Consider the following 27555-nt stretch of genomic DNA (forward strand, 5'->3'; position numbering starts at 1 on the left):
CAAATAATCCATATTAAGGAGACACTAGAGCGTTAAACCGGATCTTCCTTACACGGGCATCTGACACCTTCAAAATTCTTGCGTGTTTGTGCTGATATCCCAGAGAATATTTTATCTCGATACACTTGAACTCGTTATATGGATGTGATGGTTGCTTTATTTACAAGGCGGAAGGAAAGCCTATTTCGACATTTGAGCTACAAGGCACATGGAGCTGCAGGCCGAACAAAGTAGGACCAGAAATTTTAATTAAAAAAAAACTAAGCCATCAGCAACGAGCAAATATTTCACCGAAGGTTGTGCAGAACCCGGAGTGACTGTCAAATAATATCACTACTAAACAAAATTTGTCACCTTTTCTGATGACCCTCATATGAGCAAGTTCCGGCTACAGAGGAAAACTACCAACATGAAAGCACGTTATCACCATGCGTAAATCTCTGAAACTCAACAAAAAAACATGCGTAAATCTGGAACAAGTTCCGGCCCGTACGGACAGATGCTAATAACTCTTGCCGATAAAAAATGAAGCATGGATTAGAACATCACGAGCATCATGCCCAGAAGGTTAGCACACGCATTCCACGTCTTCGACTACATCCCAGGTGTCGTCCAAAGCGAAATTATCACGGGGAGAAGCAACGGCGATCTCCTCGTCGTCATTGAAACCTGAATTCGACTCCGTGGCAGAAGACCAGCTGCTCCCCGAAGTTGCCGATCTGACAGAGCTAGACAAGCTCGATGAAGCTAGCTGAAGTGGCTCACAGACAGAGAACAGTTTGGAAGGCGCCGATACGACTGAGCCGACCAAGCTCGATGAACTTTGGTCCAGCGATTCACCAGTAGGAAGTAGTTTTGAAGGCGCTGATACGACCGAGCCCGCTAAGCTCATTGGACCGGGCTCATTAACATAAATTAGTCCGGACTGTGCTGATTGGACCGGGCTGGGAAAGCTCATTGGTGCGAGCTGCAGTGGTTCTTCAGCAGGGAATTGGCCAGCTGCTGACTCGACTGAGCTGGACAGTATCGACGAAGCTAGTTGGCGTTGTTCATCGGCAGGAACTCGCATATCAACTCTGCATTGGAGGTGCGTAATGTTGCTGAAGATTCCAAGCATTTCTCCACTGAAATAATAAAGGCGCATGTATGTAGATTCGTGAGTTAAATATTTTCCAAATGTCAGTTCAAACGATTTCAAACACTAGTATACTTACTGCAATGCATCCACAACATGGCCCCTGTCCATCAGTAGCTCCCGCAGCTGTATCAAGAGATTGCATGTTAGCCCTCCTTTCTTTGAATCACGGCTAGGAATAATATGGGTATGTCACCCAAGTACAGTAGCTCATTTGTTACCTTCGCATTCTCCTCTGCCTGTTGCTCCAGCTTCTTAGACTCTTCCTTGGCAGCATCAAGTAGGACTTCCTGTTCTTTCAGCATTTCTTGAGCCATTTTTTCCCTTTCAATCATTTCCATCTCAGCAGCTGCTCTTTCTGCTTCTGCTAAATCAAGTCTTCTTTGAAGAGTCTGGTGCATCTTCATAATGTACATGACGAAAGTTGTAAGAAACTAAATTACATTTTGCATGTTAAAATAGTAATAACCAATGCAGCATAAAAATTAGTATTATCAACATATAGTGCAAAATAAAAACAGCAACAGAACTTTCTGAAACATAGCTAGCATCTACTCAAAATAGGCTAAATGTCCTAGAAATACAGTAAGCTGCCTGTATGAATCAAGGATTTACAGCAGAGCAGCCAGACATAGGAGCAACTAACAACTGTGCACCAGAAAGCAAAGTGCAACTGTAACACGAATTTATGTTTCCCTAAAAAAAGGCAACACACACTTTATTTGGCCTGAGTATTGAACCTGTACTTGATGCTGGTTAGTGTACACTACACTGTAAACCTGAATCGTACTTATATTTCAATAGACAACAAAAGAGTGCAACAGTATAAGGTTATAACTTACCTCATCAATGACAGACACGAAGTGTTTTCGTTCTTCAGAAATGTCAAACAACCAGGACTGGAGCCCCTGAGCTTCTGAGGCTAGAATAGATTTCTCAGCAAAAACCTCTGCTGCAACCTACACAATTCCATTATTAAGGGTCGTTTTTTCGAAAGTTCTTAAAGGGTCTTGCTGCAAGTCAATTGGCAGAAAACAAAGTACGAGAAGTAAATTCTTTGAGTAAAACCTTGTTGTTCTCTTCCGCTGCAAGTGTAGACATTTCTTTTAGCTTCGCCGCCTTTACAAGAATATCATTGCCAGCTTGACTTGCTTCGGATACAACATGTTTTGTTTCTGCCTCACTAACCTCAACCTCCTCTAGCATTTCACTTATAGCTGCCATATTTGACAGCAAAGTATTCTGCAACACGCATTCATACATTAAGAGAAATTGGAAACATGTACTCCCTCCGTAAAGAAATATAAGAGTGTTTAGATAACTAAAAACGCACTTACATTTCTTTATAGAGGGAGTGAATTTTTGGGAGAACAATGTATTAGGAAGTTGAGTCCAACCTAAGAAGCACACTATGTAACCCAAATGTGACGGTTGGATTAGTCAAAATGATTAGTAATTTGGTGAAGGAATATTGAGATTTGCAGGAGGAAGGTGGGCATATTTTAATCCTCAAATTTTCATATGAAAGTGATGTTGATTCTACTATTGTACAGCTACTATCACAATTATTTTGAGTTGTTCCTAGTACTTTTGACAAGTACAAGTGTGATGTTTTATGAATTTTCATGAAAAGGAAACACTTTTACCTTCTTGCAGTTTTCAGCAGAGATTGCATCATCAATGGACTCAGGAATAACGGAATAGTTTGATCGCATGTTCATATCAGGTGAATCATCACCATGCAGCGTAGAAATATCTTCAGAAGTTGGCTCGGCCTGGTTTTCGTCAGAAAATGAGCATTGTATTTGTTCATCACGGTGATCTTCAGTAGCGGGGTCAGGATAATTCATTTCTTTCTGCTCGTTTTCAGAATGAGCCACTTCATGATCGACAACTGAGTTCTGCGCTCCAGCTAGCACAGAATCAGAATCAATTTCTTCAGGTAGAACGTCCTGACCAGATGTTGATGCTGCAGCAGGTGACTGCATCAATTGTTCTCCCATGGAGTTTTCTCCATGTTCAGCAGAATTTTCATTGATAGCATCAAACTGTACAGATTTTGGAATGGTACCATCATCCACTGGCGGGATCGTGAAACTAGTGTTTGTGTCACTAAATACCTGATGCTGCCCTGAGAAAGGATTTTGTCAACACAAAGAAGTGTTTTGAGATGAAAACAAGAAGTAATGAGGAAGGAAGAAATCTTACCATGAATATCTGAATCGTCATTCATGCTTGCATTATTGTCATCTGCTGTACTATTTGGAAGGACATTATGGATAACATAATCTGCTGCTGCATCAGCATCTCCATTGAATGAGATGGAAACTTCTATCAGTGTTGAGAAGTTAACCTGCATAGTCAAAAGTGGGGATGTGGCAGTGTGTGTTAGTAAGTGGCGTGCCAGGTCTATAATAATTTTTAACAACAACAAATGCATTCCCAATTTCATACAGTAACTCCATCCGTTCTATAGAAAATAATTGGAGTTCTAGGTTTCTCGTAGGTCTATAATAATTTTTAACAGCTAGTCCCTTCATTCCAAAATAATTGAAGTTCTAGGTTTCTCTTAAGTCAAACTTGCTCAAGTTTTTTTTTTTTTGCTTAGGTTTGATCAATTCTATAGAAAAAATGTGGTAAGATCTACAATTCCATTCATTACTTGGGTTTTGTTAATTGGTTAATGAAAAATAGTTTTGCCTAGGCTTTACTACAAAAATCACGGACCCAGAAAAACTCTCACCAAGACTAGAGAACGATATTGCAGAAAGAATTGAAATGCATGCGTACTTCAATCAAATTCTCTAGTGTTTGAGAAAAACAGATCACTTCTTCGTGCCATGCGTATGGCATGAAATTAAGGTGAAAGCAGATCAACCAAAGCCATTGGTTCACATACATATGTCCTGCAAACTAAGAAAAGAACACCATACGTTTTGCATTGGTATAATTTTTAAGCATCTGTGTGTCAACGCAGAGCAGCCCTTCGTTCATTCACGAAAAACGCAGGCATACACGCACACGATCAGCAGCGTACACCTACGCAGTTCAGTGAAACACAACCGACGAACCCGTCACGATTTGTTCGACAGATCAGCAATGTGTGAAACTAAACCGACGAACTCGTCGGCAGTTTTTTTTTACTGTAAAAAAATCATCGGCTGTACAAGTACAACCAATCCAACGGGCGTCGATTACGAAGTTTCTTGCAGAAAAGAAAAGATCAATCGCGGGTTGGCAGTCACGGACTCACCTGCGGGAACACCTGCACGAGGCCGTCCAGGACGAGGAGCGCGTCCCCCGTCATCCTCGCCTCCTCCTGCAACGCGCGCGAAGGACCATCGAACTCGTTAGGATCGAACTCGTATCCATACCGAACATGCAAAGGCGATCGAACACGCTAGGTCACGAGGGGGGCGGCGAGCGGACCTCGTACTTGCAGCCAGGGTGCGTGCCGTCGGCGTCGCCGGCGGACGAAGACGAGGAGGAGGCGCCCGTGGCGCCGTGCTTGCGGCTTGGGTCCATGCCGTTGCCGGCGGGGAAAGACGGAAAGGCGCCCGTGGTGGCTGGATTGGTTAGCTGGGGTCTCGGGGCGGGCGCTGGCTGCTCTGCTGGGAGGGCTTTGGGAAGAGGGATTTGATGGGGCGGGCGATCTTGGGAGAGGGGTCCGGCTTTAATCCGAGCAGGAGAGCGATTCCTGTTCGGTTCTGTTCTGTTTTGCCGCGATGTGGTTCGGGGGTGGCACGCGACGCGGGCTGCTGCAGACGACGACGAGGCGCGCGCGCGCGGGCGGGGGCCGTTGGATCTGGGAGCTCTTGGGGTCGCGCCCGGCGCCAGGATTCTGATCGGACGGTGGGGATGCGTTGTTGGCCGGTGCGGCTGTCCCGGGCGAAAGCAGAGCAGCTCTGACCCGAGCGGTTTTCAGTTTTGTGGAAGGATAACTACTCTGACCCGAACGGAACAGATATCTGTTTGGATTGGAGATGGAACGATGGAACGGCTCCGCCTCCAGATTGCAAAGGTGATCCAGATTCCAGCGTGGCCGATGATGGGGCCAATCCTACACTCCTTTCCCGGCACGGTGAAAGATGACGAGTCCCCTCGCGGCAGCGGCACGGCGCTTAATTCCCTTCTCGTCGTGCTCGTTTGGAGTTGGCCATCACTTAGCTCAGAGCCGCAGAGTAGACCACATTTTTTTTTTGCGGGTAGAAATTTGTATTACTCATCCACCAAAGTCCTTACAATCAATCGCAGCTAGTTCCAAAGCCTCAGGAAGACTAGAACCTAACCAAGTCATGGTTCTATCCTCACTACGAACAAATTTAGCAAAGCTATCACTAACTTTATTTTGGCTATGACTTACATGAGTAATACAATTTTCACGTAGAGACATAAGATATCTAATCTCCTTGATGATGGACGAATATACCGATCTGTCAACCTGTGAAGCCTGGATCAATTTCACTGCAATTATAGAATCCATGTCGATCTGCACTGGTAACTCGCTTCTCTAGATGGAGAAAGATAAACCTTCCATGCATGCACATAATTCAGCTTCAAGTGCATCCTGGCAAGAAAATAATTGCCTACAGGAAGAAAAGATGATGGCTCCCTTGTCGTCTCTTAACACCATTCTGGCACCAGCCGATCCATCAACAGCAAATGAACCATCAGTACACAACTTAACCTAGCAGGGCTTAGGAGCAGACCACTTGGGGTCTGCTACGATCATTACCGCATCTGGCCGAACTGGAATATATGTTATGATTGACTTCCCTTTGCTAGGATCAGCAATTAGATCAGTTTTAATGCCAATTAGAGAATCCAAGTAGCTCATCAAGAACCTTTGAGAAGCCTCCATGGGTGGCGGGGATTTATTATGGACAATCTCATTGCGTATGTGCCACACCCTCCACAATGTCATGAGAAGCATCGAACGCTCAATATCTGGCAGAGGAGCAAGAGCGTGCAGTAGCCACTCGACACCTGTATTCTGCACGGTAGTAATATTCGGAAGAGTCCATACTTCTGCCATAGCATCGCAGAGAACTCTGGAAAGGGTGCAGCGACATAGTGCATGGAAGCAGTCCTCAGACTCTATCGAACACACAGGGCACAAATCACTAGTTTCCAGCCCTCTTGTATGCTTGTTACTCCATGTAGGCAGAGAGTTTGTAGCGACCCGCCATGCGAAATTACGAACTGAGGGAGGAACATCAGTCGACCATATAAATTTCCAGCAGTCCCGACGCCCATCTGGACGTGAGCTGGAGCCCGTCGAAGTGCTTCTGTGAGCTTTCTCAAAGCCGAACTGGTACGCACTCCTCACTGAAAAGGCGCCAAACTTGCCAGGGCCCCACACCAACGTACCATCCTCCTGTCTTGGCGATGCCCTGATCTCCACAACATCCGCTGGCATAAAGAATTCCTGTAACAAGCCAACCTTCCATGAACCATTCTCATTAAGCAAATCTGAGACGAAGCGAATTCTGCACCTCCCTTGTAAAGTGAATGGTTTATAGGAGAAGGGTCGGGGTATCCAATTGTCACGTCAAACGCGTATATTTCTTCCATTCCCAACTCTCCAAATTAGACCCTTCTTCAAGAGTTCAAGACCGTAGCTAATAGCTTGCCAAGAAGAAGAAGCATTTCCGGCGAAAACGGTATCCTCAAGTTTACCATCTAGATAGTATCTTGCTTTTAACACTAGTGCGCACAGACTGTCAGGCTTTGTAATTAATCTCCATGCTTGCCTAGCTAATAGTGCTTGGTTAAAAATTCTTAAATCTCTAAAACCAGCACCTCCTTTACTCTTTGGATGCATCGATTATCCCATGCCCGCCAGTGCACTTTCCTCTTCCCCTTCTCAGCTCCCCAATAAAAGGCTCTTACCATTCTGGTAAGTTCATCGCACACCGAAGAGGGTAATTTAAAGATCCCCATCATATAAGTGGGAAGGGCCTGAGCAACAGACTTGATGAGTGTCTCCCTCCCTGGTTGAGCAAGGTGACCATCTTCCCACTGGAGCAATCTTTTAGTTAAGCTCATCTGAAGATTCTGAAATCTTCCCTTAGACATGCGACCATCACGCGTGGGGAGTCCAAGGTACTTCTCCTCAAAAACCAAACTAGTGACATTGAGAACTCCTCTGATTTCCTCCTGTTTGACATAAGGGCAAGCCTCACCAAAAAGAATAGAGCGCTTGTCAAAATTCAAACTTTGACCCCTTGCCTTTCCATATTGATCCAATGCTAGCTTTATTGTTTCGGCCTGAGCATGGTTTTCTTCGAAAAATAACATAGTATCATCAGCAAACAATAGGTGTGAGATCCCTGGAGCTCTTCTACATACCTTGACAGGGGTAATATCACCACTAGACACATACTGCTTCAGAATTGCAGAAAGTCCATCAGCCACAAAAAGGAACAAGAAGGGGGGTAGCGGATCGCCCTGCCGAAGCCCACGCGACGGTGCAAATGAATCCAAGAGGGTCCCATTAAGTTTGACAGAGTATCTCACCGATGTGACACAAGACATTATCCAGTCCACCCATCGTTGAGAGAAACCCAACTTTTGCATCACCTGCTTCAAGAACTTCCAATCCACCCTATCATATGCCTTTGAGATATCGAGTTTGTAAGCACAAAAGCTTTTTGTAGGATCCTTTTCTTGCTTAATGTGGTGGATACATTCAAAGGCCACAAGAGCATTATCAGTAATCAAACGCCCTGGGATAAAGGCACTTTGCTTTGGAGAAACAATACCATCCAATAATGGCCTTAAACGATTCACCATGCACTTTGAGATGACCTTGTATATGACATTACAGAGACTAATCGGCCTGTAGTGAGACAAGATGGAGGGGTTACAATTTTAGGAATAAGAACTATGGAGGTAGAATTTACCCCTTCCGGCATAATCCCGGAAGCAAAAAATCCCCTAACAACTGCAATCACACTGTTTTGTAGCACATCCCAATTCCGCTGAAAGAACCTCGCGGGTAGACCATCTGGACCTGGGGCCTTCAATTGTCCAATCTGAAACAGGTCATCAGAAATCTCCTTATCGCTAAAGGGAGCACACAAGCGCACATTGTCCTGCTCAGTAACTTTTGCTTCAAGCAATTCAAGAACCCATGTTGCATCCAAAGCCGGGTCTGCAGCAAAAATCCCTTGAAAATACTCATTTGCCAGACTGGCCATTTCCTCAAAGTTTGAATGAACCACGTCAATACTGTCGGTTAGCTCGCGTATTTTATTTTTGCGAGCGTGCCAAACAGCCTTACTCTGAAAATATTTAGTGTTGCGGTCGCCTTCCTTCAACCACGTAATTCTTGAGCGTTGTAGCCACATAATTTCCTCCTGGTACAAAAGCTCATTCATCTTATCAGTGATGTTTCTAATTTCTTGTCTATCTGCATTCATGGTCATAAGTTCCTCCAGTTGTGTTCTTGACTTGGCTAGTTCCCTTGTTATATTGACGAATTTCTTGCTGCCCCAAGTACTGAGCGTAGCCAATGTCTTCCTTAGCGCTGTTTGGAGCTTCTCCAAATTGTCCACATTGCCAACAGATTCCCATGCCTCCTTAACAACAGCCGGTAGAGATGAGTCTCTTTCCCAAAAAACTTCATAGCGTCTAGGTTTGGGGACTTGCTGGCCCGTGTCTGGAGCGCCCTTCAAAACCAGCGCCACATGATCCGAGCATGGTGACACCACATGTTGTACTGTATAAAACAGAAAAAGATTGCGCCATTCATTTGTTGCAGTAGCTCTATCAAGACGAACCTTCACATTACTCGCCCCGGCACGCAGGTTATCATAAGTAAATGGAATCCCTGAGAAGCCAAGATCAATCAGACCGCAAACTTCCAGAGTATCTCGGAAAGCTATCATTTGTTGTTTCGGTCTAGGGGTACCCGACAGGTGTTCGAAATCCCAAAGAGCTTCATTAAAATCACCAATAACAAGCCAAGGCCTATCACACACACTCGTTAGACCCTGTAATTTGGCCCACATGAGGTGGCGATTCTCGACTCGTTCACCATAAACAAAGGTGACTCTCCACTGTTCTGCATCCGCATGTACCTTCACCAGAGCATCGATATACCGTTCCTCCTTGTCCAGGATTTCAACCACACAAGACTCATGCCAGAAAAGAGCTAGGCCACCACCCAAACCATTACTGTCCACCCCCGTCAAAACCTTTCAATCCGAGGCATCCACGGATTCTTCTCATTTTTTTTGCTTTCTGTCTGGTCTCGCAAAGGAAAACCAGCATGGGGGAGTGTGACTGGGAGAGCGTAGAAATTTCTCAAACAGTATGAGAGTTCCCCCCGCCCCGGCAGTTCCAACTGATGAGATTCATTGCTCCCGGCGGACGCGAGGTCACCGATGGATCAGTCGCTTCGTCACTTAACGCCTCAGGACCTTCAGAAGCGCCCGTACTGCCGCCGCCTGCTTCAAAACCTGCTTCAACAACCAAGGACCGAAGGACCATACAAACACATCTACTAGAACCCAACGTTCATTGAGATCCGTAATAGATATTGGAAAGACCAGCCACGCTGACCTAGAGTCGCCGTCCTAGGACAAAACTCGCCGGCACCCGTGCCACCGCCTGGCCGGACCCCGTAGCGCCGCCGCCTGCTTCAAAATATGCTTCTAAAGCCAAAGACCGAAGGAGCAGACAAACACATCTACTACTAGAACCCAACGTTCATGGAGATCTGTAGTAGGGATTGGAGAGACCAGCCACGCCGACGTTGAGTCGTTGTCCTGGGACAAAGCTCGCTGGCACCCTCGCCGCCGCAGAGGGCGGCCGGCGATGGGCCAGCAAAAACCCTAGTCGCCCTTGCGATCGCCTCTTACGGAAAGAACGATTCGAACTTGATATTCGTTGCCTACAAAATGTCACGGTATTATGGCGTGTTCCATAATTCGTTGCCTCCAAAACGAAGGGTTTTTTTGCCAGCATAATTCAAACATCACAACATAAAACAAAGCTGATCTAGCTTACTTAAACAAACAAATAATTTGAATGTAGTAAATAATTCATTTTTTGCGAGAAAAATGTAATAAATAATCAATAGAACACATAGTCCAAGGAAAGACATGGTAATGAATATCTAAAATGTAAACATACTCTCGCCCATGTAGTTCATACTACTGCTCAATATGATCTTCACGCGTCTGGTCATGGGAGGTCCGGTCTCCAACCTTACGCTACGCCTTAATAAATGCATGAATGCGGCATGGGTTCCTACAAGTCATCACGCTTCGGGTAACAGAGTCATACTTCCCTTTTCGGGAAAACATAAACGTACTTGTAGTCCATCACTGTACCCCCTCTCATTTTCAATGGTCATATTGCGTGGGATGGGATCACATAACAAATCATGATATTTGTGGAGGTATCCTTGTCCTAGAAATGTCCTTCCTTGTTGTTTATTGGTACTTTGTTGATTGTTTGTTTTCTTGCCATGAGGATTAGAATTTGTCTTCACAAATCGTTGATCTAGATGGATAGAGTGATAGGCTAGATAGTAGCCTTGCCATACTGATGGACGTACACCTTGAAGTTGCATGTCGGAGCATCATCACCTACTAGCCTAACAAAAAGATGAGATATCTGCAAGACATTGATTTCATTGCAAGAGCTGGACAAGACAAAGTAACAATGCCAAATCCACAAATCTTTTAAAGAAATTGCTTCCAAAATATAGTTGAATCATGGGAATGCCTAGTGAATTGGATGTTCCATGCTGCAGGGCAATTATTCCACCTATAATGCATTTTTTGATAAATGGCGCTTTATTAGTTAAAAGGTTTAAGTATTTGTAGGTGCATCTAGTGCCACCCTTTGTTGGTTTTGGAGTATTGCCGACAAACTTGGTTAAGGATCATGAAATACCAAGCCCTCCTTGATCTTTGTGAAGGAAATATGCCCTAGAGGCAATAATAAAGTTGTTATTTTATATTTCCTTATTCATGATAAAGGTTTATTATTCATGCCATAATTGTATTGATCGAAAACTTAAATACATGTGTGAATACATAAAGAAATACCGTGTCCCTAGCAAGCCTCTACTAGACTAGCTCATTAATCAAAGATGGTTAAGGTTTCCTAACCATAGACATGTTTTGTCATTTGATAATGGGATCACATCATTAGGAGAATGATGTGATGTACAAGACCCATCCGTTAGCTTAGCATAATGATCTTTCAGTTTTATTGCTATTGCTTTCTTCATGTCAAATACATATTCCTTCGACTATGAGATTATGCAACTCCCGGATACCGGAGGAATGCCTTGTGTGCTATCAAACGTCACAACGTAACTGGGTGATTATAAAGATGCTCTACAGGTATCTCCGAAGGTGTTAGTTGAGTTGGCATAGATCGAGATTAGGATTTGTCACTCCGAGTATCGGAGAGGTATCTCTGGGCCCTCTCGGTAATACACATCATAAGCTTGCAAGCAAACGACTAAGGAGTTAGTCACGAGGTGATGTATTACTGAACGAGTAAAGAGACTTGCTGATACGTCACCAACGTATCTATAATTTATGAAGTATTCATGCTGTTATTTTATCATTCTTTGATGTTTTACAATCATTTTATAGCAACTTTATATCTTTTTTTGGGACTAACCTATTGACCCAGTGCCCAGTGCCAGTTGCTATTTTTTGCTCACAGGAAATCAATATCAAATGGAGTCCAACCACCGCGAAACTCCACGAAGATTTTTTATGGACCAGAAGGAACCAATGGGCCAGAGCTGCACCTGGGGGGTGCCCCGAGGGGGGCACAGCCCACCAGGGTCTGGCGTGCCCAGGTGGGTTGTGCCCACCTCGGTGGCCTCCCGCACCCCTCTTTGCACTATAAATTCCCAAATATTTTGAAACCCATGGGGTTAACCTAGATCAGAAGTTCCGCCGCCGCAAGGCTCTGTAGCCACCGAAAACCAATCTAGACCCGTTTCGGCACCCTGCCGGAGGGGGGAATCATGTCCGGTGGCCATCTTCATCATCCCGGTGGCCACCACGATGAGGAGGGAGTAGTCCACCCTCGAGGTTGAGGGTTTGTACCAGTAGCTATGTGTTTGATCTCTCTCTCTCTCTCTCGTGATCTACATCATGGGCTTTGTTAATATAGTCGGATCATATGATGTCTCTCCCCTCTATATTCTTATTATGATGAATCAAATCTTTACCCTTCAAAGTTTTGTCTTGTCGGATTGAATATTCAGAGATGAGAACACATGATATATGTCTTGCAATATGAATACTTGAGGTGACAATAAGGTATCCTATTGATTCACTTGATATGTGTTATGGCATTCAACTCGCGGATTCCCGCGGTGATATTGGGGTAATCTATGCATAGGGGTTGATGCACGTTTTTTCTCCGACGGAAACTTTGGGGTCTCTTTATAGTTCTTTGTGTGGATTGAGTATTATGAATATGAATTTGCTTTGGTGTTATTCTAGTACGAACTCTAGGATAGATCGAACGGAAAAATAGCTTTGTGTTATTTTAGTACGAACTCTTGAATAGATCAAACGGAAAGAATAGCTTTGAGGTAGTTTCGTGCCCTACAAACAATTCCTATCTTTTGTTCTCCGCTAATAGGAACTCGGGAGTGATTCTTTATTTCACTTTGAGGGATAATCATATGACCCAACTATGTTAGCATTGTTGAGAGGTTGCACTTGCGAAAGTACGGACCCTAGGCCTCATTTTTAAGCATTGCAATACCGTTTTTGTGCCCGTTTACTAATTGCTACCTTGCTGCTTTTATTTATTCAGATTATAAAAATATATTTCTACCATCCATATTACACTTTTATCACCATCTCTTCGCCGAACTAGTGCACCTATACAATTTTCCATTGTATTGGGTGTGTTGGGGACACAAGAGATTTCTTGTATTTGGTTGCAGGTTCGTTTGAGAGAGACCATCTTCATCCTACACCTCTCACGGATTGATAAACCTTAGGTCATCCACTTGAGGGAAAATTGCTACTGTCCTACAAAACTCCGCGCTTGGAGGCCCAACACGTGTCTACAAGAATAAAGTTGCATAGTAGACATCAAACTCTTTTCTGATCGAATCTTTTAGTTTCTTGTTTTATCACTAGTTTGGTTTATAAAAATAAAACTACAAGAAAAATGGAATTTAGGTTGCATCATATTATTGATCATCTTTATAATATCTTTCTTGAAAATGATGGTTCGGAAAATTGTGCTCAATTGTTAGAAGAAGAAGTCAATAAAATGCTTGGCACAAAATATTTGAATGATGAGCATGATTGCAATGTTGTTGGTATGAATTCTTTGAATATCCATGATGCTAATGATATGCAAAGCTACAAGCTTGGGGATGCTATGTTTGATGAAGATGATATTTTTACCCCCCCCCCCAAGTTTTGTTGAGAAAATTTATTATGATGAAAGCATGCCTCCTATTTATGATGATTATGGTGATGACATGTATGCTATAAAGAATAATGATAACCATGAAACTTGTCATCATGATTTTAATTTTCAATCCCATGATAGTTACTTTGTTGAGTTTGCTCCCACTACTATTCATGAGAATAAATTTGCTTATGTGGAGAGTAATAAGCTTTCTATGCTTTTGTGTCATGAAAACAATGCTTTATGTGATGGTTATATTGTTGAATTTCTTCATGATGCTACTGAAAATTATTATGAGGGAGGAACTTATGCTTGTAGGAATTGCAATAATATCAATTTCCTCTCTATGTGTTAAAAATCTTGAAGTTGTGCTTGTTTTGCCTTCCTATGCTAGTTGATTCATGCTCCCATAAATTATTTGCCCAAATCCTTATGCATAGGAAGTGGGTTAGACTTAAATGTGCTTTTCATATGCTTCATGATGCTCTCTTTATGTTTTAATTCTTATCTTTTATGCGAGCATCATTGAAATCATCATGCCTAGCTGAAAGGCATTAAAGAAAAGCGCTTGTTGGGAGGCAACCCAACACTTTTACCTACTGTTTTTCTGTGTTCACATGATTATGCTACTGTATTGATCATGTTTTATTGCTTGCCAAGTAAAGCATTTGGGATCATGTTGGGTGATAGTTGATTTGACCCTGCTGAAAAACAGAAACTTTTGCGTTCACGAAAATAAGTCCCATTTTTAACAGAAGAGTGCTTTTGAGTTGATTCTTTTTGAAGAAGTTTAATATACAAATTTCTCACGTGGTCCAATTTGTTTCATAATGTTTGGAGTAGCTTAAGTATGGTAGTTATCCAGATCATTACAGACTGTTCTGTTTTTGACAGATTCTGTTTTCAATTCATAGTTTGCTTGCTTTCTAATTTCTATGGCTTATATTGCTCAATATAAGTTTTGGAAATGATATGCTACAGTATGCATTGTGTGAGAACAATTATGAATCTTTTATTTGATACTACCAAAGTGAAATGGGTTGCTCTTTATCATACTAACCTATCTCATAAAGTTCCGTTAAGTTTTGTGTGATTGAAATTTTCAAGTTTTTGGTGAGATGACGATATGAGGAGAATAAGGAGTGAAAAGACCCTAATCTTGGGGATGCCCAAGGCACCCCAAGTTAATATCCAAGGAAGATCCAAGCAACTAAGCTTGGGGATGCCCCGGAAGGCATCCCCTCTTTCGTCTCCAACATTATCGGTAACCTTACTTGAAGCTATGTTTTCATTCGTCATATGATATGGGTTTTGCTTGGAGCGTCAATTTATTTTGTTAGGATTTTCTTTTTATTATTTAGAATAATTTTTTGCATCATTTATTTCAATAAAAGTGGCATTGATAGCCATTTCCATGCTTATCTTGCAAGTATACATGTTGCTGTTCAAAAACAGAAAGTTTATCGATGTTGCAAAAATTCCCGAGGAAAGTCAGAATGTGATAAAATGTTGAAACTTTTTGCATAATAAGCTCTGATAAATTTTCTAAAGTGTGGTAGAATTTTATAATGTTTGGAGTTAGGGAAGTATTGATACTCTTGCATTCTTTACAGACTGTACTGTTTTGGCAGATTGCTGTTATGTTTGCATATGTTTGCTTGTTTAATGATTCTATTTGAGGATAGGAGTATTAAATATGCAGAGGCATTTAGTAGGCAATTTTGAATAATAATTTTAGTGATTTTCTACAGTAGAGAATGATAAAGTTTTTGCATTGGTTTATACTAACTTATCTCACGAGTTCTTGTTGAGTTTTGTGTGGATGAAGCTTTTGAGATTTAGGAAAACCATGATATGCGAGGAATTAAGGAGACACAAAAGCTCAAGCTTGGGGATGCCCAAGACATCCCAAGATAACATTTTAATAAGTCTCAAGCATCTAAGCTTGGGGATGCCCCGGTAGGCATCCCACCTTTCTTCTTCAACAATTATTGGTTAGTATCGGTTGAGCCTAAGTTTTTGCTTCTTCACATGATGTGTGCTTTCCTTGAAATGTCATTTTGTTTTGTTTTGCTTGCTGTTTTAATAAATTACTTAGATCTTTTAAATAAAAGAGAGTCCTCAAATAGCCACCTATTTACTTAACTACTCGCATGATCTTCACTTATGTCTTTTTGGAGTAGTTTGTCATTTACTCTTGTCCTTCACTTATATCCTACGAGTAAATTGTTGAATAAATTGAATGTCATGAAGTTGAAATCATATCATGCCTAGTGGTAGCTTCACATTGGGTTTAGAAAGTGAAACCTTTTGAGGCTTGACAATCACAATATTGGTCATACAAGCAATTCACGAATAATTAGTATAAGGAAGAGAACTTTCACATGCAAATACACTATCCTAGAAATATTTTGTGATTGTAAGCCCCCATCAAAATATTATATGCCAAAATTGTTGACGTTGGACAAGGAAGACAATGTAATGGTTTATGTTTGTTCATATTCACATAGAAGTCATATTGTCATAGATCCTTCAACACGTGGTGCTTGCCCCCCATCTTTGCTAGCCAAAAATTCCGAACCAAGTAGAGATACTACTTGTGCATCCAAAATCCCTCCCAAATCTTATTTTCAAGAGTCCACCATACCTACCTATATGTGGTATTTCCGTGTCGTTCTAAGCAAATTTGTATGTGCCATCTCTAATTTTCAAAAATAAATTTCTCTTTTGTGTGCTCGTACCGCTCGCGAGACGGTGAGTGCTACCTCTTGAGCATGTGTTGGTTTTCCCTTGAAGAGGAAAGGGTGATGCAGCAAAGTAGCGTAAGTATTTCCCTCAGTTTTTGAGAACCAAGGTATCAATCCAGTAGGAGACCACACGCAAGTCCCTCGTACCTACAAACAAATAAGAACCTTGCAACCAACGCGATAAAGGGGTTGTCAATCCCTTCACGGCCACTTGCAAAAGTGAGATCTGATAGAGATGATAAGATAATATTTTTGGTATTTTTATGATAAAGATTAAAAGTAAAGATTGCGAAATAAACGGCGACAGAAATAGCTAGTTGACAGGAGATTAATATTATGGAAGCTAGACCCGAGGGCCATAGGTTTCACTAGTGGCTTCTCTCAAGATAGCATAAGTATTACGGTGGGTGAACAAATTACTGTCGAGCAATTGATAGAATAGTGCATAGTTATGAGAATATCTAGGCATGATCATGTATATAGGCATCACGTCCGCAACAAGTAGACCGACTCCTGCCTACATCTACTACTATTACTCCACACATCGACCGCTATCCAGCATGCATCTAGAGTATTAAGTTCATAAGAACAGAGTAATGCATTAGGCAAGATGACATGATCTAGAGGGATAAACTCAAGCAATATGATATAAACCCCATCTTTTTATCCTCGATGGCAACAATACAATACGTGTCGTTTCCCCTTCTGTCACTAGGATCGAGCAACACAAGATTGAACCCAAAGCTAAACACTTCTCCCATTGCAAGAAAGATCAATCTAGTAGGCCAAACCAAACTGATAATTCAAAGAGACTTGCAAAGATAGCCAATCATACATAAAAGAATTCAGAGAAGATTCAAATATTGTTCATAGATAATCTTGATCATAAACCCACAATTCATCGGATCTCGACAAACACACTGCAAAAAGAGTTACATCGAATAGATCTCCAAGAAGATCGAGGAGAACTTTGTATTGAGATCCAAAGAGAGAGAAGAAGCCATCTAGCTAATAACTATGGACCCGAAGGTCCGAGGTAAACTACTCACACATCATCGGAGAGGCTATGGTGTTGATGTAGAAGCCCTCCGTGATCGATGCCCCCTCCGGCAGAGCGCCGAAAAAGGCCCCAAGATGGGACCTCACGGGTAAAGAAGGTTGCGGCGGTGGAAATAGGGTTTCGTGGTGCTCCTGGATGTTTTCGGGGTACGTAGGTATATATAGGAGGAAGAAGTAGGTCGGTGGAGCTGCGAGGGGCCCATGAGGGTGGGGGGCGCGCCCAGGGGGGCAGGCGCGCCTCCCTGCCTCATGGCCTCCTCGTTGATTTCTTGAAGTCCACTCCAAGTCCTCTGGATCACGTTTGTTCCAAAAATAACTCTCCCGAAGGTTTCATTCCGTTTGGACTCCGTTTGATATTCCTTTTCTGCGAAACACTGAAATAGGCAAAAAACAACAATTTGCATTGGGCCTTGGATTAGTAGGTTAGTCCCAAAAATAATATAAAAGTGCTTAGTAAAGCCCATTAAACATCCAAAACATGTAATATAGTAGCATGGAACAATCAAAAATTATAGATACGTTGGAGACGTATCAAGCATCCCCAAGCTTAATTCCTGCTCGTCCTCGAGTAGGTAAATGATAAAAACAGAATTTTTGACGTGGAATGCTTCCTAACATAATTCTCAATGTAATTTTCTTTATTGTGGCATGAATGTTCAGATCCGAAAGATTTAAGATAAAATTTTAATATTGACATAAAAATAATGTTACTTCAAGCATTCTAACAAAGCAATCATTTCTTCTCAAAATAACATGGCCAAAGAAAGTTATCCCTACAAAATCATATATTCTGGCTATGCTCTATCTTCACCACACAAAGTATTTAAATCATTCACAAACCCGATGACAAGCCAAGCAATTGTTTCATACTTTTGATGTTCTCAAACTTTTTCAATCTTCATGCAATACATGAGCGTGAGCCATGGAGCACTATAGGTGGAATAGAATGGTGGTTGTGGAGAAGACAAAAATGAGAATATAGTCTCACATCAACTAGGCGTATCAACGGGCTATGGAGATGCCCATTAATAGATATCAATGTGAGTGAGTAGGGATTGCCATGCAACGGATGCACTAGAGCTATAAGTGTATGAAAGCTCAACAAAAGAAACTAAGTGGGTGTGCATCCAACTCGCTTTCTCACAAAGACCTAGGGCATTTGAGGAAGCCCATCATTGGAATATACAAGCCAAGTTCTATAATGTAAAATTCCCACTAGTATATGAAAGTGACAACATAGAAGACTCTCTTTCATGAAGATCATGGTGCTACTTTGAAGCACAAGTGTGGTAAAAGGATAGTAGCAATATCCCTTCTCTCTTTTTCTTTCATTTTTTTGTTTGGGCCTTTTTTCTCTTTTTATGGCCTCTTTTCTTTCTCTTTTTTTTATTTTTAGTCCGGAGTCTCATCCCGACTTGTGGGGGAATCACAGTCTCCATCATCCTTTCCTCACACGGGACAATGCTCTAATAATGATGATCATCATACTTTTATTTACTTACAACTCAATACTTAGAACAAAATATGACTCTATGTGAATGCCTCTGGCGGGGTACCGGGATATGCAATGAATCAAGAGTGACATGTATGAAAGAATTATGAATGGTGGCTTTGCCACAAATACGATGTCAACTACATGATCATGCAAAGCAATATGACAATGATGAAGCGTGTCATAATAAACGAAACGGTGGTAAGTTGCATGGCAATATATCTAGGAATGGCTATGGAAATGCCATAATAGGTAGGTATGGTGGCTGTTTTGAGGAAGGTAAATGGTGGGTGTATGATACCGGCGAAAGGTGCGCGGTATTAGAGAGGCTAGCAATGGTGGAAGGGTGAGAGTGCGTATAATCCATGGACTCAACATTAGTCATAAAGAACTCACATACTTATTGCAAAAATCTATTAGTTATGGAAACAAAGTACTACGCGCATGCTCCTAGGGGGATAGATTGGTAGGAAAAGACCATCGCTCGTCCCCGACCGCCACTCATAAGGAAGACAATCAATAAATAAATCATGCTCCGACTTCATCACATAACGGTTCACCATACGTGCATGCTACGGGAATCACAAACTTTAACACAAGTATCTCTCAAATCCACAACTACTCAACTAGCATGACTCTAATATTACCATCTTCATATCTCAAAACAATTATCAAGTATCAAACTTCTCATAGTATTCAATGCACTTTTTGTATGATAGTTTTTATTATACCTATCTTGGATGCTCATTACTTTAGGACTAAAATTTTAACCAAAGCAAATTACCATGCTGTTCTAAAAGACTCTCAAAATAATATAAGTGAAGCATGAGAGATCAATTATTTCTATAAAATAAAATCACCGCCGTGCTCTAAAAGATATAAGTGAAGCACTAGAGCAAAATTTTCTAGCTCAAAAGATATAAGTGAAGCACATAGAGTATTCTAATAAATTCAGATTAATGTGTGTCTCTCCCAAAAGGTGTGTACAGCAAGGATGATTGTGGTGAACTAAAAATCAAAGACTCAAATCATACAAGACACTCCAAGCAAAACACATATCATGTGGTGAATAAAAATATAGCTCCAAGTAAAGTTACCGATGGACGAAGACAAAAGAGGGGATGCCTTCCGGGGCATCCCCAAGCTTAGGATTTTTGGTTGTCCTTGAATATTACCTTGGGGTGCCTTGGGCATCCCCAAGCTTAGGCTCTTGCCACTCCTTATTCCATAATCCATCAAATCTTTACCCAAAACTTGAAAATTTCACAACACAAAACTTAACAGAAAATCTCATGAGCTCCGTTAGCGAAAGAAAACAAAACAACCACTTCAAGGTACTGTAATGAACTCATTCTTTATTTATATTGGTGTTAAACCTACTGTATTCCAACTTCTCTATGGTTCATAACCTCCGATACTAGCCATAGATTCATCAAAATAAGCAAACAACACACGAAAAACAGAATCTGTCAAAAAGAGAACAGTCTGTAGTAATCTGTATCTAACACAAACTTCTGTAACTCAGAAAAATCTACAAAAATTGGAAGACCTAGATAATTTGTTTATTGATCTACTTCAATTGGAATCAGTATTTTATCATGTTCTGGTGATTTTTAACAATTGTTTTCGCGAGCAGAAAATTTCTGACTTTTTCAGCAAGATCAAATAACTATCATCCAAGAAGATCCTATAGGTTCTACTTGGCACAAACACTAATTAAAACATAAAACCACATCTAACCAGAGGCTATATCAATTATTTATTATAAAACAAAAAGGAAAAATATTGGGTTGTCTTCCAACAAGCGCTTTTCTTTAAAGCCTTTTTAGCTAGGCATTGATAATTGGGACAATTGCATTTTTGCCCCTAGTTGGTTCCTACCCATGAGTTTTGCCCTTACTTTTCGAGCTTGCTCAGTTTTGCCCTTACTTTTTCCGTCGAGGTCCCTCGAATGCCCTTTGACTGTCTCACCAAAACTTTGAAAATTCATAACTAATTCATACGAACTCAGAAAAATGCAAATAAGATATCAAAATGTTCAGATAAACACTACCTTTATGTGCATATCATTTGCATTCAGGACAGAAGCACCCTTTAAACTACCTGAGGTAATTAATGTTATTAACATTATTAAAAATAAAGAGGTATAAATTTTTTTTTTCATGAATAAAAATTACATGCAAATGTAGGTGATGTTTCCTGAACATCCTGATATCTTATTTGCATTTTTCTGAGTTCGTACCAATTTGTTATGAAGTTTCCAAATAATGGTCAAAGTCGTTAGAACATTCATAACAAGATGATACGGACTCAGAAAAATGCAAATAAGATATCTGGATGTTCAGAAAACATCACCTACATTTGCATGTAATTTTTATTCATGAAAAAAATATTGTTTATACCTTTTTATTTTTAATAATGTTAATAACATTAATTACCTCAGGTAGTTTAAATGGCGCTTTTGTCCTGAATGGAAACGATATGCACATAAAGGTTATGTTTGTCAGAACATTTTGATATCTTATTTGCATTTTCCGAGTTCATATGAATTAGTTATGAATTTTCAAAGTTTTGGTCAAACAGTCAAAGGGCATTCGAGGGACCACAACGGAAAAAGTAAGGGCAAAGCTGAGCAAGCTCGAATAGTAAGGGCAAAACCCGTGGGTAGGAACCAACTAGGGGTAAAAATGCAATTGTCCCTTGATAATTTTAATGATGCTCACATGAAAGACAAGAATTGAAGCGCAAAGAGAGCATCATAAAACACGTGATAAACATGTCTAAGTCTAACATACTTCCTATGCATAGGCATTTTATAAGCAAACAAATTACCATAGTAAGCAAAAATTAGCATATGCAAGGAAGAAGAAAGAGACGATAGAAATCTCAACATGACGAGAGGTAATTTAGTAACATGAAAATTTCTACAACCATATCTTCCTCTCTCATAATAATTACATGTAGGATCATAAGCAAATTCAACAATATAGCTATCACAAAACATATGCTTAACATGATCCACATGTATGACAAGTTGACACTCTTCCACAATAGTGGGATTAACATTAGCTAAAGTCATGACCTCTCCAAACCCACTTTTATCAAAAAAAATCACAAGTTTGAACATTCTCCAAATATGTGGGATCTAAAGTTGACACTCTTCCAAAATCACTTTCAATATTATTGCAAACATTATCAATCTCATATTCATTATGGGGCTTAAATACATTTTCAAGATCATAAGAAGAATCACCCCAATCATGATCATTGCAACAAGTAGTAGACATAGCAAAACTAGCATCCCCAAGTTTAGGGTTTTGCCTATTATTAGCATAATTGACATCAAGAGAATTTATAGTAAAATCATTGCAATCATGCTTTTTATTCAAGGTGCTATCGTGAATCTCTTCATAGATTTCTTCATCACAATTTTCAGATTCACAAATTTCAAGCAGAACCTCATAAAGATAATCTAGTGCACTCAAATCACTAGAAATTGGCTCATCATAATTGGATCTCTTAAAAAGATTAGCAAGCGGATGAGGATCCATAGATCTTAGGTTCTCTGTTTAGCAATAAATAAACAACTATTCCAACCAAACGAGCAAACAAGCCAAGTAAGACATCAAAGCAAACGAAAAGACGAACAGAAGAAGGGCGAATAAAACGGCAAAGGTGAAGTGGGGGAGAGGAAAACGAGAGGCAAATGGCAAATAATGTAATGCGAGGGATAAGAGTTTGTGATGGGTACTTGGTGTGTCTTGACTTGTGCGTAGACTCCCCGACAACTGTGCCAGAAATACTTCTTGCTACCTCTTGAGCATGCGTTGGTTTTCCCTTGAAGAGGAAAGGGTGATGCAGCAAAGTAGCGTAAGTATTTCCCTCGGTTTTTGAGAACCAAGGTATCAATCCAGTAGGAGACCACATGCAAGTCCCTCGTACCTACACAAACAAATAAGAACCTTGCAACCAACGCGATAAAGGGGTTGTCAATCCCTTCACGGCCACTTGCAAAAGTGAGATCTGATAGAGATGATAAGATAATATTTTTGGTATTTTTATGATAAAGATTAAAAGTAAAGATTGCAAAATAAACGGCGACAGAAATAGCTAGTTGACGGGAGATTAATATTATGGAAGATAGACCCGGGGGCCATAGGTTTCACTAGTGGCTTCTCTCAAGATAGCATAAGTATTACGATGGGCGAACAAATTACTGTTGAGCAATTGATAGAATAGTGCATAGTTATGAGAATATCTAGGCATGATCATGTATATAGGCATCACGTCCGCAACAGGTAGACCGACTCCTGCCTGCATCTACTACTATTACTCCACACATCGACCGCTATCTAGCATGCATCTAGAGTATTAAGTTCATAAGAACAGAGTAACGCATTAGGCAAGATGACATGATGTAGAGGGATAAACTCAAGCAATATGATATAAACCCCATCTTTTTATCCTCGATGGCAACAATACAATACGTGTCGTTTCCCCTTTTGTCACTAGGATCGAGCAACGCAAGATTGAACCCAAAGCTAAGCACTTCTCCCATTGCAAGAAAGATCAATCTAGTAGGCCAAACCAAACTGATCATTCGAAGAGACTTGCAAAGATAACCAATCATACATAAAAGAATTCAGAGAAGATTCAAATATTGTTCATAGATAATCTTGATCATAAACCCACAATTCATCGGATCTCGACAAACACACCGCAAAAAGAGTTACATCAAATAGATCTCCAAGAAGATCGAGGAGAACTTTGTATTGAGATCCAAAGAGAGAGAAGAAGCCATCTAGCTAATAAATATGGACCCGAAGGTCTGAGGTAAACTACTCACACATCATCGGAGAGGCTATGGTGTTGATGTATAAGCCCTCCGTGATCGATGCACCCTCCGGCGGAGCGCCGGAAAAGGCCCCAAGATGGGATCTCACGGGTACAGAAGGTTGCGGCGGTGGAAATAGGGTTTCGTGGTGCTCCTGGATGTTTTCGAGGTACGTAGGTATATATAGGAGGAAGAAGTAGGTCGGTGGAGCTGCGAGGGGCCCACGAGGGTGGGGGGCGTGCCGGGGGGGGGGGGCAGGCGCGCCTCCCTGCCTCGTGGCCTCCTCGTTGATTTCTTGACGTCCACTCCAAGTCCTCTGGATCACGTTTGTTCCAAAAATAACTCTCCCGAAGGTTTCATTCCGTTTGGACTCCGTTTGATATTCCTTTTCTGCGAAACACTGAAAGAGGCAAAAAACAACAATTTGCACTGGGCCTTGGATTAGTAGGTTAGTCTGAAAAATAATATAAAAGTGCTTAGTAAAGCCCATTAAACATCCAAGACATGTAATATAATAGCATGGAACAATAAAAAATTATAGATACGTTGGAGACGTATCAGTGAGGGGTGGCCAATATTTTCCATGCTAGATGTGTTATTCTCACGATGAGTGTTTATTCACTTGTCATTGCACGAGAGTAAGGCAAAGGTTTTAGGGATGCCCAGTCCCGAAATGAAAAATGAATTTACTTTATGTTGTCAAATAATAAATTCCTTGGAAAGTGTTGCTATGGAGGGCACCCGTGGATACGGCTAGCCATGGAAAGTGAAAGTATGGTGGAAAAAGGAATAAACTTTATTTTCTGTTTGGGAACCGCCTATGATATATCTAGCATGGAAAGTGTTGGGAGCTCTAAGTCATTTTTGTTGGTGGGAAAAGTATACCTCTCAAAATGTTTTTATCTCTCAATTTTCGCTTTGAGCTCTAGCACCTCTACAAATCCCTACTTCCCTCTGTGAAGGGCCTATCTTTTACTTTTATGTATTTACTTTCATGCAAGAGTCAAAGTTATTCTCTCTTCCTTTTTATTTTTCTCTTTTGGCAAGCATCATGTGGTGAGGAAAGATCTAGGCACATATGTGTTGGAAATATGCCCTAGAGGCAATAATAAATGGTTATTATTATATTTATTTGTTCATGATAATCGTCTATTGTTCATGCTATAATTGTATTGTCCGGAAATCGTAATACATTTGTGAATACATAGACCACAACGTGTCCCTAGTAAGCCTCTAGTTGACTAGCTCGTTGATCAACAGATAGTCATGGTTTCCTGACTATGGACATTGGATGTCATTGATAACGGGATCACATCATTAGGAGAATGATGTGATGGACAAGACCCAATCCTAAGCATAGCATAAAAGATCGTGTAGTTTCGTTTGCTAGAGCTTTTCCAATGTCAAGTATCTTTTCCTTAGACCATGAGATCGTGCAACTCCCGGATACCGTAGGAGTGCTTTGGGTGTGCCAAACGTCACAACGTAACTGGGTGACTATAAAGGTGCACTACGGGTATCTCCGAAAGTGTCTGTTGGGTTGGCACGGATCGAGACTGGGATTTGTCACTCCGTGTGACGGAGAGGTATCTCTGGGCCCACTCGGTAATGCATCATCATAATGAGCTCAATGTGACTAAGGCGTTAGTCACGGGATCATGCATTGCGGTACGAGTAAAGAGACTTGCCGGTAACGAGATTGAACAAGGTATTGGGATACCGACGATCGAATCTCGGGCAAGTAACATACCGATTGACAAAGGGAATTGCATACGGGATTGATTGAATCCTCGACACCGTGGTTCATCCGATGAGATCATCGTGGAACATGTGGGAGCCAACATGGGTATCCAGATCCCGCTGTTGGTTATTGACCGGAGAGGCGTCTCGGTCATGTCTGCATGTCTCCCGAACCCGTAGGGTCTACACACTTAAGGTTCGGTGACGCTAGGGTTGTAGAGATATGTGTATGCGGAAACCCGAAAGTTGTTCGGAGTCCCGGATGAGATCCCGGACGTCACGAGAGGTTCCGGAATGGTCCAGAGGTGAAGAATTATATATAGGAAGTCAAGTTTCGGCCACCGGGAAAGTTTCGGGGGTTACCGGTATTGTACCGGGACCACCGGAAGGGTCCCGGGGGTCCACCGGGTGGGGCCACCTATCCCGGAGGGCCCCATGGGCTGAACTGGGAAGGGAACCAGCCCCTAGTGGGCTGGGCGCCCCCCATGGGCCTTTCCCCTGCGCCTAGGGTTGCAAACCCTAGGGTGGGGGGGTTTCCCACTTGCCTTGGGGGGCAAGGCACCCCCCTGGCCGCCGCCCCTTGCCCTAGATGGGCTTTGGCCGCCGCCCCCCCTCCCAGGGGGCCTATATAAAGGGGGGGAGGGAGGGTAGCAACACACAGCCTTGGGCGCCTCCCTCTCCCCTGCTACACCTCTCCGTCTCGCAGAAGCTCGGCGAAGCCCTGCCGAGACCCGCTACATCCACCACCACGCCGTCGTGCTGCTGGATCTCCATCAACCTCTCCTTCCCCCTTGCTGGATCAAGAAGGAGGAGACGTCGCTGCACCGTACGTGTGTTGAACGCAGAGGTGCCGTCCGTTCGGCACTCGGTCATCGGTGATTTGGATCACGGCGAGTACGACTCCGTCATCCACGTTCATTGGAATGCTTCCGCTCGCGATCTACAAGGGTATGTAGATGCACTCCTTTCCCCTCGTTGCTAGTAGACTCCATAGATGCATCTTGGTGAGCGTAGGAAAATTTTAAAATTATGCTACGATTCCCAACAGTGGCATCATGAGCCAGGCCTATGCGTAGTTACTATGCACGAGTAGAACACAAAGCAGTTGTGGGCGTTGAGTTTGCCAATTCTTCTTGCCGCTACTAGTCTTTTCTTGTTTCGGCGGCATTGTAGGATGAAGCGGCCCGGACCGACCTTACACGTACGCTTACGTGAGACAGGTTCCACCGACTGACATGCACTAGATGCATAAGGTGGCTAGCGGGTGTCTGTCTCTCCTACTTTAGTCGGAACGGATTCGATGAAAAGGGTCCTTATGAAGGGTAAATAGAAATTGGCAAATCACGTTGTGGTCATACGTAGGTAAGAAAACGTTCTTGCTAGAAACCTACAAACCACGTAAAAACTTGCAACAACAATTAGAGGACGTCTAACTTGTTTTTGCAGCAAGTGCTATGTGATGTGATATGGCCAGAAGATGTGATGAATGATATATGAGATGTATGAGATTGATCATATTCTTGTAATAGGAATCACGACTTGCATGTCGATGAGTATGACAACCGGCAGGAGCCATAGGAGTTGTCTTTATTATTTTGCATGACCTGCGTGTCATTGAATAACGCCATGTAATTTACTTTACTTTATTGCTAAACGAGTTAGCCATGTAAGTAGAAGTAATCGTTGGCGTGACGACTTCATGAAGACACAATGATGGAGATCATGATGATGGAGATCATGGTGTCATGCCGGTGACGAAGATGATCATGGTGCCCCGAAGATGGAGATCAAAGGAGCATGATGATATTGGCCATATCATGTCACTATTTGATTGCATGTGATGTTTATCATGTTTTTGCATCTTATTTGCTTAGAACGACGGTAGTAAGTAAGATGATCCCTTATAATAATTTCAAGAAAGTGTTCACCCTAACTGTGCACCGTTGCGAAGGTTCGTTGTTTCGAAGCACCACGTGATGATCGGGTGTGATAGATTCTAACGTTCGAATACAACGGGTGTTGACGAGCCTAGCATGTACAGACATGGCCTCGGAACACACGCAATACACTTAGGTTGACTTGACGAGCCTAGCATGTACAGACATGGCCTCGGAACACGGAGGACCGA

General features: G+C 41.9%; 1 protein-coding gene across 2 annotated transcripts; it reads right to left on the reverse strand.

Moving 5' to 3' along the window:
* Positions 1-207: 207 nt before the first annotated feature.
* LOC123169649 (uncharacterized) lies at positions 208-4874 on the reverse strand. Of its 2 annotated transcripts, none has more exons than XM_044587529.1 (9): positions 4565-4874; positions 4389-4454; positions 3344-3488; positions 2782-3261; positions 2204-2377; positions 1978-2094; positions 1357-1536; positions 1215-1261; positions 208-1124 (listed from the first exon to the last, which is right to left on the reverse strand). In XM_044587529.1, exons 3-9 carry the CDS (start codon positions 3362-3364, stop codon positions 569-571), a joined length of 1575 nt encoding a protein of 524 aa, XP_044443464.1. In that variant the 5' UTR covers positions 3365-3488; positions 4389-4454; positions 4565-4874; the 3' UTR covers positions 208-568. The 2 variants fall into 2 exon arrangements, with proteins under 2 accessions (XP_044443464.1, XP_044443458.1); XM_044587523.1 differs by having other exon boundaries at positions 210-1124; positions 2782-3266.
* Between the last annotated feature and the right edge of the window lie 22681 nt (positions 4875-27555).

Source organism: Triticum aestivum, chromosome 1D (genome assembly GCF_018294505.1).
Source record: "Triticum aestivum cultivar Chinese Spring chromosome 1D, IWGSC CS RefSeq v2.1, whole genome shotgun sequence".
NCBI classification, from domain to species: domain Eukaryota; kingdom Viridiplantae; phylum Streptophyta; class Magnoliopsida; order Poales; family Poaceae; genus Triticum; species Triticum aestivum.

Coding starts and splice junctions, on each gene's coding strand:
- LOC123169649 (XM_044587523.1), bottom strand. CDS start 4,660: ATGGACCCAAGCCGCAAGCACGGCGCCACGGGCGCCTCCTCCTCGTCT. Junction 2,095..2,203: donor CAGCGGAAGAGAACAACAAG/GTTTTACTCAAA, acceptor GGAATTGTGTAG/GTTGCAGCAGAGGTTTTTGC. Junction 1,125..1,214: donor CATGTTGTGGATGCATTGCA/GTAAGTATACTA, acceptor TTATTATTTCAG/TGGAGAAATGCTTGGAATCT.